The sequence below is a fragment of the Esox lucius genome, chromosome 15 (genome assembly GCF_011004845.1).
Source record: "Esox lucius isolate fEsoLuc1 chromosome 15, fEsoLuc1.pri, whole genome shotgun sequence".
In the NCBI taxonomy this organism is placed as follows: domain Eukaryota; kingdom Metazoa; phylum Chordata; class Actinopteri; order Esociformes; family Esocidae; genus Esox; species Esox lucius.
Window position 1 is genome coordinate 25,298,984 of NC_047583.1, and position 12,132 is coordinate 25,311,115.

The 12,132-nt window shown below is 42.4% G+C and overlaps 1 protein-coding gene across 3 annotated transcripts in view; it reads right to left on the reverse strand.

Moving 5' to 3' along the window:
• Positions 1–12,132, reverse strand: part of sptbn5 (spectrin, beta, non-erythrocytic 5) — a 46,125-nt gene that overhangs the window by 12,369 nt on the left and 21,624 nt on the right. For all 3 annotated transcript variants that reach the window (XM_010892973.3, XM_034297310.1, XM_034297311.1), the window contains 24 exons: positions 11,873–12,119; positions 11,315–11,454; positions 11,075–11,174; positions 10,816–10,986; positions 10,563–10,727; positions 9,396–9,622; positions 8,949–9,135; positions 8,546–8,746; positions 8,304–8,420; positions 7,667–7,824; positions 7,448–7,580; positions 7,173–7,318; positions 6,845–6,959; positions 6,231–6,341; positions 5,052–5,231; positions 4,607–4,810; positions 4,123–4,272; positions 3,882–3,986; positions 3,536–3,727; positions 2,896–3,051; positions 2,230–2,421; positions 1,494–1,589; positions 917–1,035; positions 572–686 (listed from right to left, as the gene is read on the reverse strand). In XM_010892973.3, the coding sequence (XP_010891275.2) occupies positions 572–686; positions 917–1,035; positions 1,494–1,589; positions 2,230–2,421; positions 2,896–3,051; positions 3,536–3,727; positions 3,882–3,986; positions 4,123–4,272; positions 4,607–4,810; positions 5,052–5,231; positions 6,231–6,341; positions 6,845–6,959; positions 7,173–7,318; positions 7,448–7,580; positions 7,667–7,824; positions 8,304–8,420; positions 8,546–8,746; positions 8,949–9,135; positions 9,396–9,622; positions 10,563–10,727; positions 10,816–10,986; positions 11,075–11,174; positions 11,315–11,454; positions 11,873–12,119 (3,727 nt within the window). The remainder of the gene's footprint in view (positions 1–571; positions 687–916; positions 1,036–1,493; positions 1,590–2,229; positions 2,422–2,895; positions 3,052–3,535; positions 3,728–3,881; positions 3,987–4,122; positions 4,273–4,606; positions 4,811–5,051; positions 5,232–6,230; positions 6,342–6,844; positions 6,960–7,172; positions 7,319–7,447; positions 7,581–7,666; positions 7,825–8,303; positions 8,421–8,545; positions 8,747–8,948; positions 9,136–9,395; positions 9,623–10,562; positions 10,728–10,815; positions 10,987–11,074; positions 11,175–11,314; positions 11,455–11,872; positions 12,120–12,132) is intronic.

Sequence of the window (12,132 nt, forward strand, 5' to 3'; positions counted from 1 at the left end):
TATAACTGATACATTATCTTCTTAAGACAAATATTACAAAAATAACAGTCTACATAATAGAGAATTCAATTTAAAGACTAACAGAACTCCACCTCTTTTTCAATTTTAAGCAGAGAAAATTTCAACAGGACTTCTCTTAGGGATGGAAGCTGTAAGGATCCTGGTCATAGCATACCAAAAGTGCCCTGGGGATTTCGCATTCAGAGATGTAAATGGCTCAGCAACATCCAGGGTTGGCGGCATGTCAGTGGCCATGTCCCCTGTGGTAGGTTGGGGTTGCTCAAAAGCTTCATTGTGTTTGTTGGCCAGGAAATGCACTCCCCTCCAAGGGGAGTACAGTACATTGTGTGTATTCTGGCCCTACATGTTGTCTACCACTGGCAGCACTATTATACCTTCATCTGGGTATGTTTAAGTGTGCTTAGTGATAAAAGGTGTTTCTGATTTTGTCTAAGAGCCAGCAAGTAATTTCTAGTCGAGCTAGCTGTGATAAGAATCATGGCAGCTTGGGAACATTTGCACTGGACGAAGATCACAAAGATGACAAGGTTTGCAATGAAATCATTCCAACCTTCTCATTGGCTCTCTCCCAGACTTCATCCAGTTCTCTGATGAGAGAGTGAACCACAAGGGCAGCTTCCAGCTTCTTCTTATAGCTGCTAAGGTTACCATGGAAATTGCTCCATCTGATGGAATTGGTGGTCAAATGGAAACAAATTAAAACAGCCTAACAAAGTGTATATGGACGATACCACAGTGTGAGATAATTCAAATGTTTTATTTTTAATACAGGTGATGTAACTCTTGGGCTTTGGAATTAATGTCCTCTTCAATGACAATAAACATTCAAATGATCATCCACATAATCATTGTAATTTTCTTATGAACTCAGTTTTTTTATTTGGTCTCTAGGTACCTATCATTGAGCTGTTGCCTGCGCTGTTTCACCGTGGCCAAATCGTCACCGTTCTGTCTCTCCAGCCGAGCAGCCAGGTTGTTGATGGCCTTGATGTGAGCCTCATCCACTGTGACTTCCTGAAATTATAACCAGATATAAAATGACTTAAGGGTCCACTGTCATGTGATTTTAGCTGATGTAACAACACGTAGTATACTGATTTACCACAGAAAATATATATTTAGATCAAACATCTGTTTTGTGCCGGATATTTTCCTTACTTTCACTAGAACAAAAAATTCTGATGTTTCATGAGGTAGGTTATTTGAGAATTAGCTACGCAGAAAAACGGCAAGAGCGGGCTTTAAAAATGCTCTACAGGATCTTAAGCACACCAAATGGGTCATTGTACAAAGTGAATTGATAACGTCTCCTACAAAATTAATGACGTATTACAAAGTTGAATGATGCAGTGCAGTAAAAACAGGCATGTGAACACCACTTTCAAAACTACTGGCTGAAATTACACAATAGTGTATCTTTAAGATTTAACAACAAATATTTACAAGTATTACATTAGGCTAATCAAACTCACCCCAGAACCTGATGCTCTGAATTCATTGAGTTTCTTCAGCAGCTGGAGGCCATGTTCATAGTCAGTGCCAACATCCCCTATGTTTATCATCACCTCCTAAAATATAATAGAGAAGATGGGGCCACAGGATAGCCTAGTGGTTAGAGCAACTTACCAGTGACCAAAGTCAATAACATAGAAAAAAGTTTATTCTGTCTTTTCTAACTTCAATTAAACCCATTTGCTCCCAGGTCATTCCAAAAATAAGAGTTACCTAGTAAGATAATAGTAAAAACAATTTTGGTAATTTAGCAGAGACTTGAATCCAGAGCGACAACAATTTATATCATGGTAGCTCAACCATTGTTCTGTAAGTTTCCAAAACTACTTCAAGTACCCCAATCCCATATAATGATGTAATCTATTTCAGCTCCACCAAGCCCCTGAGTTAAATCAGGCATGTTAGTGCAGTAATCGGTCAGATTAAATAAAATGTTATGACTTAAACTGGAAGTCTGGAAAACAATGTTCTAGAGCACAGGTGTCAAACCGGTTCCACAAAGGGCCGAGTGTCTGCAGGTTTTTGGTTTTTCCTATAAATTGGTTCCTAGTTCATACCTACACAACCAGGTGAGGGTAGAAACTAACCAATCAGTGACCTAATTAACCAATCAAGTACAAGGAGAGAGCAAAAACATGCAGACACTCGGCCCTCCGTGGAACCGGTTTGACACCTCTGTTCTAGAGAAATCCTCACCTTCTGTCTGATCCAGACTTCCACCTGGTCCACCTTCTGCAGAAACTCCAGGAAGTCTCTGTTGTCTTCCAGAACTTTCCCTCTCGCAGCCACGGCCAGCTTCAGCTCCTCCCAGTGTTTCTGAAGAGCTGCAGCACTACAGCGAACTTCGTGGGACTTAGGATGGCGTAAAGACACCAGCTCCTCACCAGCCTAGGACAACACAGGGTTTGTGTAAGCTGAAATGGATACATGCAGAGCCATTCCTCTCTATGGCTTCTTAGTGGTATTCAAAGACAGTGAAAATAAGATGGCCAAATGATGAAGAAACACCATGCGACTGGCTGTGATGATATTATCACAATTTATGATGCTGCCCAAATACCCGTTCACTACTGACAAAATGTAAGAGAGAGTGAGACGAGGATGTTCCCATGGACTCTGGGATCATTTACATTGCACAAAGTGTGAACATCTGAATGAACTTATATTAGAGCTAGTTGAAACCACATATTAGATTGAAATATTTTACCAGATTACATTACACCACTTTAGTTTTTTCTTTCAAATGAAGTGACACTCACACCCCCTCTCCAACATAATATAACACTTAATGTAATAAAAGTAGGCCCTAAATCATACTTGTTACTGAGTGGGTAGTAATCTCTGAACAGAAACACTTCCTACCATCTGAACAGAGTCAATGATTTTGCTATGGGCCAGAATCTCTGCTTCGAAGACTTGATGTTTCTGGAGCAGCTTCATCTTGGTCTGCAGGTTACTCAGGTCCACCTTGGAGTCCTCCTGTATCTTCAGCATGCGCTCTGACACCCACTCCTCAGCCTGGAGCACAGAGACACAGTGGCAAACAATACATCAATATGTGGCCACAGGCATCCTTTGATTCAAGTTAGTTTAGTTCCCTTCATAAATCTACAAAAAGAATAAGTTGTCTGGATAAGAGGCTGCTCAGTGTCTAAAATGGAAATTGAAAAGTGGCATTATTGAGCGCTAAAACGATGTGCCATGTCATTAAAACCACTTCCTTTGAAACTCGGAACTCCATGGCGGACTGAGGTACGACAGTTATTCTAATTCAATTATGCACATATAAACAACATATCACACATCCAATCCAAAATGGGAGGTTTAAAATGCAATCCTGGAATGCACCTTTAAGCTTTCCTGATGCAAGGAAACGAATGGATTCTTCACAAATTGCAAGCTAATGTAACCTGGGACTCCAGGCCAGGCTCAATACGCTGAAAGTGGTTCAGAGAAAATAAATCAGATTTGAAATGACCACAGACGATGCGTGGTCCTGTACCTCGGCAGCATTGCGGTTGAAGATGCAGAGCAGCCTGGAGATGGTCAGTTCCTCTCTGCGTTTCATTGACAACCCTTTAATCCTGCTTCGTCTCTCCAGGAGGGCCTTCAGCTTGCTGTGGATGCGATTGGATTTCTCACGACCAAAGTCTTCCTTCTTCAGCCTCTCTGCAAGGTCCTTTAGCGATGATATCTAATGGAATGACATTGAAATGGTTGTACAGGCACGTGTATGGAATTCTGATTCTGTTTCATCATAGACAATTACATTGACATCATCTTCATTTATGTCATTAAACGTTAAGGCCAATGTGTAGGGATGGACAAAAAAATGTAGAAATCCGGACCTTGTCTTCTTGAGTGCTGAGAAGTTTCTCAAAGGCTTCATGTCGTTTTATGAGTCCCTCTGTCTCGTCAACTGTAGTCCCCAGATCACTGTTCTTCAGAAGGATCTGAAAGGAAAAAAAGTGATCGGTGGGCATTTCAACTTAGTAAAGAAAACACAAAGCTTCAATGTGGCTATAACAGCACCATCGACCACATACACTTCCAATTGGAGTCTTTGATTGATCATGTTTAACCTCTGACCTCTTGTGAGTTGGTGATCTTCTCCATGCTCTCTGTGTCCCTGTAGAAGACCTGTTCCAGGTGGGTCCCCTCAAGATCCCTCTGTTTCCTCTTCCAGTTTCCATGCAGCTCATCTCTCACTTCCTGCAGACCAATCAGCCTGTCCTGGACCTGGTAGGGAGAAGACACCACATATTACCAGCTTAATGAGTTACCATTTATGTAAACATTTAATTTTAAATACAATCTTTTATAATATTTTAAGTACTGCAAGCATTGCACACATGGGTCAATCCCAAAGAAAATGTGGTTTGAGCCAATGACATTCAGCCCATCACCATTTGAGTGACAGCCACCGAGATGTTCTTTGACGAGATGCACATTACGGGCTGGTTTCGCAGACACGGATTGTCATACCAATGAATGTCACATTCAATTTGTCTGTAATGTTACCGCAACTGACCCGCATTCTGTGTATGCAATGAAGATGTATCCAGTGGAATACCTCTCTGGCATTGTGTCTGTCCTGCTCCTTGAGCTCCTTCCCCATGTCCACCACCTGGTCGTAGGCTTCCTCCCGGGCCACAATCTCAGCCCACAGCTGCTGGTGCTGGGCCAGTTGGAGGTCACAAGTGGCAACATCCCTAATGGACTCCTCCGCCATCATCCCACTCAGCACCTGGGCGCACCACAGAGAGTAGTCCTGGACCTGCAGTGCACAACAGCACAAGAGACTGAAATAAGCAACAACATGTAACATACCACGTTGCTGTAATAATATATCATGTAATATCCATACAGTGCACCAAGAAATAGAGAACTGGTTTTCTACACCCAATCTGAATCTATAAATCTATCCCTTAACCAATAAGTAGGTTAAAACGTAGAATCCCTGTTGACTGTGTTTCGTCAGGATCGGCGCGTAACTATGTGGAGTGTTAGTCCATTACCATGTTTAGGAAGAGGTAACGCTGGCGTGTCCCTTTGAGTTCTTCCTCCCTCTGGTCCATGTAGAGGCGCAGCTTCTCCCAGTGCTCCACCACCTCCTGTTGCTGCTTCTGCAGTAGAACCCTCATCTCCGGGGTGCAAAGGTCCAAGGTGGAGTCTGCCCCATCCAGCAGCTCCTGGAGCTAAGGCCAATCCACATGATGAGAATATTCAGAGGAAACAACAGACAAACACCATAAATCACCTGTGTCATACACTAACCTGTATCATTGTTAGCCTGCTGAAATAAAGCCTAGACAACTTTTAAGAAAAGGTTAAGTTTTAGGCAAGTGTGGCTCACCAAACCACCTGCATTACTTTAATAGCAACACCTGCGAGTGGCAAACCCTCAAAACAAAGCTCACAAAGCCCCAGTTAAATCGTCTGCTCAAGACAATGGGAGAGCGTGTGATCTACAGCATAATCCAGGGCAAACAAATGAAGAATTATGACATGATCCTGGGTGACATGATCCTGGGTGACATGATCCTGGGTGACATGGTCCTGTGTGACATGATCCTGGGAGACATGATCCTGTGTGACATGATCCTGGGTGACAAGATTCTGGGTGAGGTGATCCTGGGTGACATGATTCTAGGTGACATGATTTTGGGTAAAATTATCCTGGGTGACATGATTCTGGGTGACTTGATTCTAGGTGATGTGATTCTAGGTGACATGATTTTGGGTAAAATGATCCTGGGTGACGTGATTCTGGGTGACGTGATTCTAGGTGATGTGATTCTAGGTGACATGATTTTGGGTGAAATGATCCTGGGTGACATGATTCTGGGTGACTTGATTCTAGGTGATGTGATTCTAGGTGACATGATTTTGGGTGAAATGATCCTGGGTGACATGATTCTGGGTGACTTGATTCTAGGTGATGTGATTCTAGGTGACACGATTTTGGGTGAAATGATCCTGGTTGACGTGATTCTGGGTGACGTGATTCTAGGTGATGTGATTCTAGGTGACACGATTTTGGGTGAAATGATCCTGGTTGACGTGATTCTGGGTGACTTGATTCTAGGTGATGTGATTCTAGGTGACATGATTTTGGGTGAAATGATCCTGGTTGACTTGATCCTGGGTGACATGATTCTGGGTGGTGTGATCCTGGGTGTAGTTGTGTTCATTACCTGCTGCTCTGTCCCTGCTAGCTCATGGACCAGGGCCTCATGTTTACGAAGCTGAGACAGCACCCCTCGCAGGTCCTTGGCAATTTCATCAGGAATGCTCTTGTACCTCTCCTGTAATTGTCAGAGTTTGAATGGCAACAGATAGAGAGGAGGCAGAGTCAGAAGTCAACAATAAAATGTTATATGTATTTTTTTATTTTTTTTACATTTACATATAACACCTCACAAATGACCAATTTATATACATTAAGCTAAGCATTAGTGACTTTAATTTCACGTGACACAATGTGTGAAATGATCCATTTTACCCTCACATTTAATGTACATGTTTTACTCATGTGACAGGGACATTAAAGAAACTGACGTCCTGATTCTATACGAATAAGCAGCACACTGTAAACATTGTAGGTTATGACCAATAACATCACAGAGATTAACTTTGTATGAACTCTGAACAACCCTGAGCCTCTAAGCAGAGCAGTGAGCTATATACCGAAGCCCTTTAAGTACACACTTGACTGCATCTGTTTGCGAGCCTAAAAGTAAGATTCTTACTGCTTTTTTGGGCAAATTTTAATAAATCAGATTGAGACTCATTAAAGCTTGAAATGTACCTCAATATGTCCTAAGGCACTGGTAAGATCTCTGTACAACTTGTGACATTCCTCTGCTTTGAGTAAGCGGTCTTTGCGCTCTTTGGCCAAGTCCTGCAGTTCATTATATGAGACCCTAGAAAACCAGAGGGAGATGCAAGCAAAACCAAATGACTCAGGTCACCAGGTAATTTTGCCTTAACAGGGCTTTATTGCTACCGGCAAAACTGGTTGAAATCATTAGCAACAAGTTAACATCAGATTAGGGTTATATTTTATCAGAAAATGTTGAAAATAAATGTAAGTGAGCACAAGCAGTTCATCATAGAGATTAGATGATGGCTGATACCTGAGATGACTTTGGGTGTCCCTGATGGTGGAACTCTGAGGATGCTTATGTTGAATGAGCCTATCAGCAAGTTCCTCACAGCTCCGCATTCTATCAAAACCAACCTCCAACTGCTTCAGGAAGATCTCAAATTTACCGCTCAGTAGCTGTCAAGGGAAATCAGGAGCATTCTTCATCAATCAAAAATCTAAAAACAACATGGCTTATCACTATTTTCCAGCATGTATAAATAATATTTTCTAAATATTTGGGAGTGACACAGATAGCGTTCTCACCAGCACATGTTCATAGTCATTTCCGTATTCCTCCGAGGAGGCAATCTGTTTCTGCTGAGTGATCCACTCGTCCAACTCTGACGACTCTCGTCTGAACTCGTGGAAGGGGAGAGCCTCCCTCAGCTTCTGGCCCCTGAGCGAAGTTATATAACTTGTGTCAGTTCAAACTACGATATATCGTAGCATCTCTGCGGCAAACAGTTTTTAACTGGAACTTACCTGATTTTTACTTGGTGTTGCAGCTGGTTCATCTGACTGCTGACGCGACTGAAGGGCCGCTTGACTTCATCCAGGTTCCACTCGCAGACGGCTGACTCCACACTGTCACCCAGCTCCTCCACCTGGGCCTCTAACACATCCAGCTTTCCCTCCAACGCCTGCAGGACCCACAGACAGCAGCATTACAGACCATGTTCCTCAACATGCAGCGCTGTCAGACTCAGTAGACTCTTGATAGCGACCGCGCAGTCTTGTAATAAATCCTTTAAAGAAATTCACTGTATGTCTAATAAATAGTGGTCTGTTGCTTTAAAATGTTTCTTTTAGGTTAATAATCTTCCCTGAGGGTCCTATGGCCCTTAAAATTGTTAGGGAAAAAATATATTTAAATAAAGATTTTTACCAACAAAGCCCTGATTGGCTGATGCGAGTGTATAGAGTCCACCCCTTGCCTAGATGAACAGTCATTGGTCTATTGTTCCAGGCATTCAGATTAACTACCTACCTCTTTAACCAACTACTCTGATTATTACTGAATACTGCGGTCATTCAACAGAATCCTTTATGAAAAAAACTGATGCAGAGTTTGAACACAGCTAGCACAATGCCAGAGAACATGAGACCAGATATACAGTACCTGGTGTTGCTTGATAAGACTCTGGGTAGCTAGGATGTTCTTGCCAAACTCATCAGTGCTGACCAAGGCTATAGTCTCAGAGAGGCGTGCATCAAGCTCTGCACAGTCAAGCAAGATCTAGGAGCATAGGGTTACAGTGACAAGGTGGTACTCAGGCTACAGTTATTATTCATCATTCAGGGTGAAACAGTAGTCCAGTCTAAAACCTATCTGGATCATAATTAGGATGCTGCTGTCCCTACCTGTTCTCTAGTGATGGCCCTGTTTAGATGGACCGCCCTCTTCTCACACGCCGCCTGCAGCTCCTGCCACTCAGTGGCCAGATGGGTGCTCCTCTGCTGAACGTCTTCTCCGTCGTATTGGCTGGACCTCCCCAGGCTCCGCCCCTTCTCTAGGACCCGGTTCAAGTGTTTAGAGTGACCGTTCACTTCTGCCTGAAGCTCCTGATCACAGAACACACGTTTTTAGCGTTGTTGCATGTTTGTTTGTTTGTCAGGAACTACAACTAATACATAGCTCATTTATATCCATCCACCTTGGTCGGAAAAGCGATTAAACAAAAATAATCACTTCATTTAAAAAAAATTATCTCATATGAAATAAAATGCAAAACAATGTACGTTTTTTTCTATGACCAGCGGATACCTTGTGTTTCTGCATGAGGTTGATTGCCCCGGCCAGGGATTTGTCATAGTGTGTGGAGCTAGTGGATGGGTTGTGTTCTGTGATCCAGGAGAGTTCCAGGTCTACGTCGTGATAGAAGCCAAACAGAGCAACTGATGCCTCCAGCTGGGCCCTGCGATGATCAAGAGGCTTCTGTAGCGACTTGAAACTGCATATCAGTGGGAAGACATGAACAGACAGAGATCGCATCAAAGAATATCCACACAGATTATGAAGAGGGGCCACATCTGTTTCTGTTTTTTCTGACCATCAAACCAGGACAAAAAAAACTTAGGAACAAAGTGGGAGAATTAAGTAAAATAAACCAATGCACAAAATAATAATCAACCAGCCAATCAACCACACAAGAATCTATGTATTGCTTTATTGTTTTTAAACGTATTGGTTGACTACTTCTTCGGGACATACAGCTTCATGTAGGTGTCTGTCTCCCGAAGGATCTTCTGGGAGTCAAAGTGGTTGGTGGCCAGGTCCTTGGCACGGGTCACGATGGTGTTGATCTTGTCAGCCAGTTCCTGGGCCTCCGTCTCCAGTTGCTGGTGCTCCTTCAACAGCTGGCGACTGGAGCGAAGGTCATGACCTTTGGCTGCATTCTGAAGCATCCTCTGAATGGCCTCAATTTTCAACTTGGCATCCTAGGAATAGGCATCAGAAGCATCATAAACACACTTCAGTTTAAAGTACAGAAATGACAAGGTACAGTATATGTTAAGAATTCACTATAATCATAACTAGTTACCAAAACTGACCCATGATTAATTTACTTATTTGTCTAGAACACTGAAAACAGTACTCTAAAAAATATGTATTTCATATTTACCTAAAGCATTGCTTCCCAGAATTTGATACCCAAACTAGATTCAGATTAGAAGCATAGATTTTTAATGTATTACATGCAGCAGTTCCAGATTGATAATGTGTTACCTGTATTAGTTTCAGGTTGATAATGTGTTACCTTTATTAGTTCCAGGTTGATAATGTGTTACCTGTTTTATTTCCAGGTTGATAATATGTTACCGGTATTAGTTCCAGGTTGATAATGTGTTACCTGTTTTAGTTCCAGGTCCATTAAGTGTTGCCTGTTTTAGTTCCAGGTTGATAATGTGTTAACTGTTTTTGTTCCAGATTGATAATGTGTTACCTGTTTTTGTTCCAGGTTGACATTGTGTTACTGGTATTATTTCCAGATTTATAATGTGTTACCTGTATTAGTTCTAGGTTGATAATGTGTTACCTGTATTAGTTCCAGCTTGATAATGTGTTACCTGTATTTGTTCCAGCTTGATAATGTGTTACCTGTATTTGTTCCAGGTTGATAATGTGTTACATGTATTAGTTCCAGGTTGATAATGTGTTACCTGTATTTGTTCCAGGTTGATAATGTGTTACCTGTATTTGTTCCAGGTTGATAATGTGTTACATGTATTAGTTCCAGGTTGATAATGTGTTACCTGTATTAGTTCCAGGTTGATTATGTGTTACCTGTATTTGTTCGAGGTTGATGATGTGTTACCTTTATTAGTTCCAGATTGATAATGTGTTACTGGTAATGGTTCCACATTGATCTTATGTTACCTGTAGCAGTTCCATGAGTTGTTCCTGCTGTCCAGCTTGTCTCAGCTTATCTCCTCTCTCAGCCATCTTCCTCTGTAACCTAATCCAGCGACTGTTAACCTGGGTGGACTTCCGTCTGATGCTCTGGCTCTCACAGTGCTCCTCCAACAGCATTTTCTCCCCTGACTGTTAGAACCAGACCACAAGCTAACTATACTGATATAAGCCCAAAACCAAAGAGAGAAGGGCCATTACGTTATGTAAAAGAACATACCTTTGTTAGTCGGTCCAGCCACACTTGGTTAGCTTGCATCTCTTTCTCTGCCGCTTCATGTCTCTTAAGCTTGCGGAGGATGTTGGTAGGGTCACGGTATGACTCGTCTTCAGCTATCTTGAATTTCTCTTCCATCCACAACAACATTTCCTCAGCATCTCTGAGGAATTCCTGGTGACAAACACACACACAACGTGTTTAAGTGTTTTACCACTGGTGGGAAGGGTGCGAAACGTTTGCTTTTGCATATCAAGTGTACCTGATAGTTCTGGGAATCAAGCAGGAGGGCCCTTCTCTGTTTGCATATCTCTCCAAGCTTCTTATTGCGCTCTTGAACAACATGTGATCTCTCCTGTATTCTAGAAAAAACATTTGATTATAGCGCAGGTGTTATATCCCTGTATTTGAATCCCTGTTTTGAGCACATTGTTTGCTTCAGTAAACTTCCTTCAAATTTTGGGTGAAATTTTATTGAATCAGTAGTCAGCATGAGTCTTACTGTTTGGCAGCAAAGTGTTGTTTGTTGACGAGCTCTTTGCTCTTGTCTTGGAAGAGACTGATGTGTTGGTCCAGTGCTTTCAGCAGGTCCTCCACTTCCTCCTGTCGGACCAGCAGACTACGGACACTGTCTACCGAGTCCTGAATACACAAGTGAAGTATGTCAACGTCATCGGTACAATCAGCACAGACAAGACCACGCTGTTTGAAGCACCAGGACTACCCCTTCACCGAATGTCTGGCTGGGTTATCTTGCTTGTAAAAGTGTGGGTGCATCAAAGAAACCACATATAATCTATCCGATAAAGAATGGAGTACTGACTCCCGTCGTTCTTACCGGACACACTGCTGTGGTTGCTACCGGCCAATAATCAGCGCCAATACTTATCATTCAATGGTTCTTCAGTTTAAACTTCAAAGAGTATTTTCTTATCGTTTTAACAGCATAATGCTGTATTCTCAGAGGTTCAGTGTTATCTTATCATAACCGTGTCCAGTATATAAAATTAGTCTTAATTGTCACCTTGGTGCCATTCGGGAAGCACCGACAGGATCTTACCCCAAGGTCTTTGACCTTCAGCCTGGCCTCATGCCCAGACAGAGCAGCTTCAATGCGGTCAGCCTCCTGGTTCAGTTTCTGAAGTTCCACACCTTGCTCCAGTGTCCTGTTTCTACTGCCCCACAGTCTGTCAAGCTTAGTCCACTCCTGGTTCAGCTTTCCCAATGTCTGATGGATGTCCTTCACACCTCGGTTTCCACTTGACTGATCCTCAAGAGACTTTCCAAGTTTCTCCATGTCTTTCACCCTTCAAACCCACG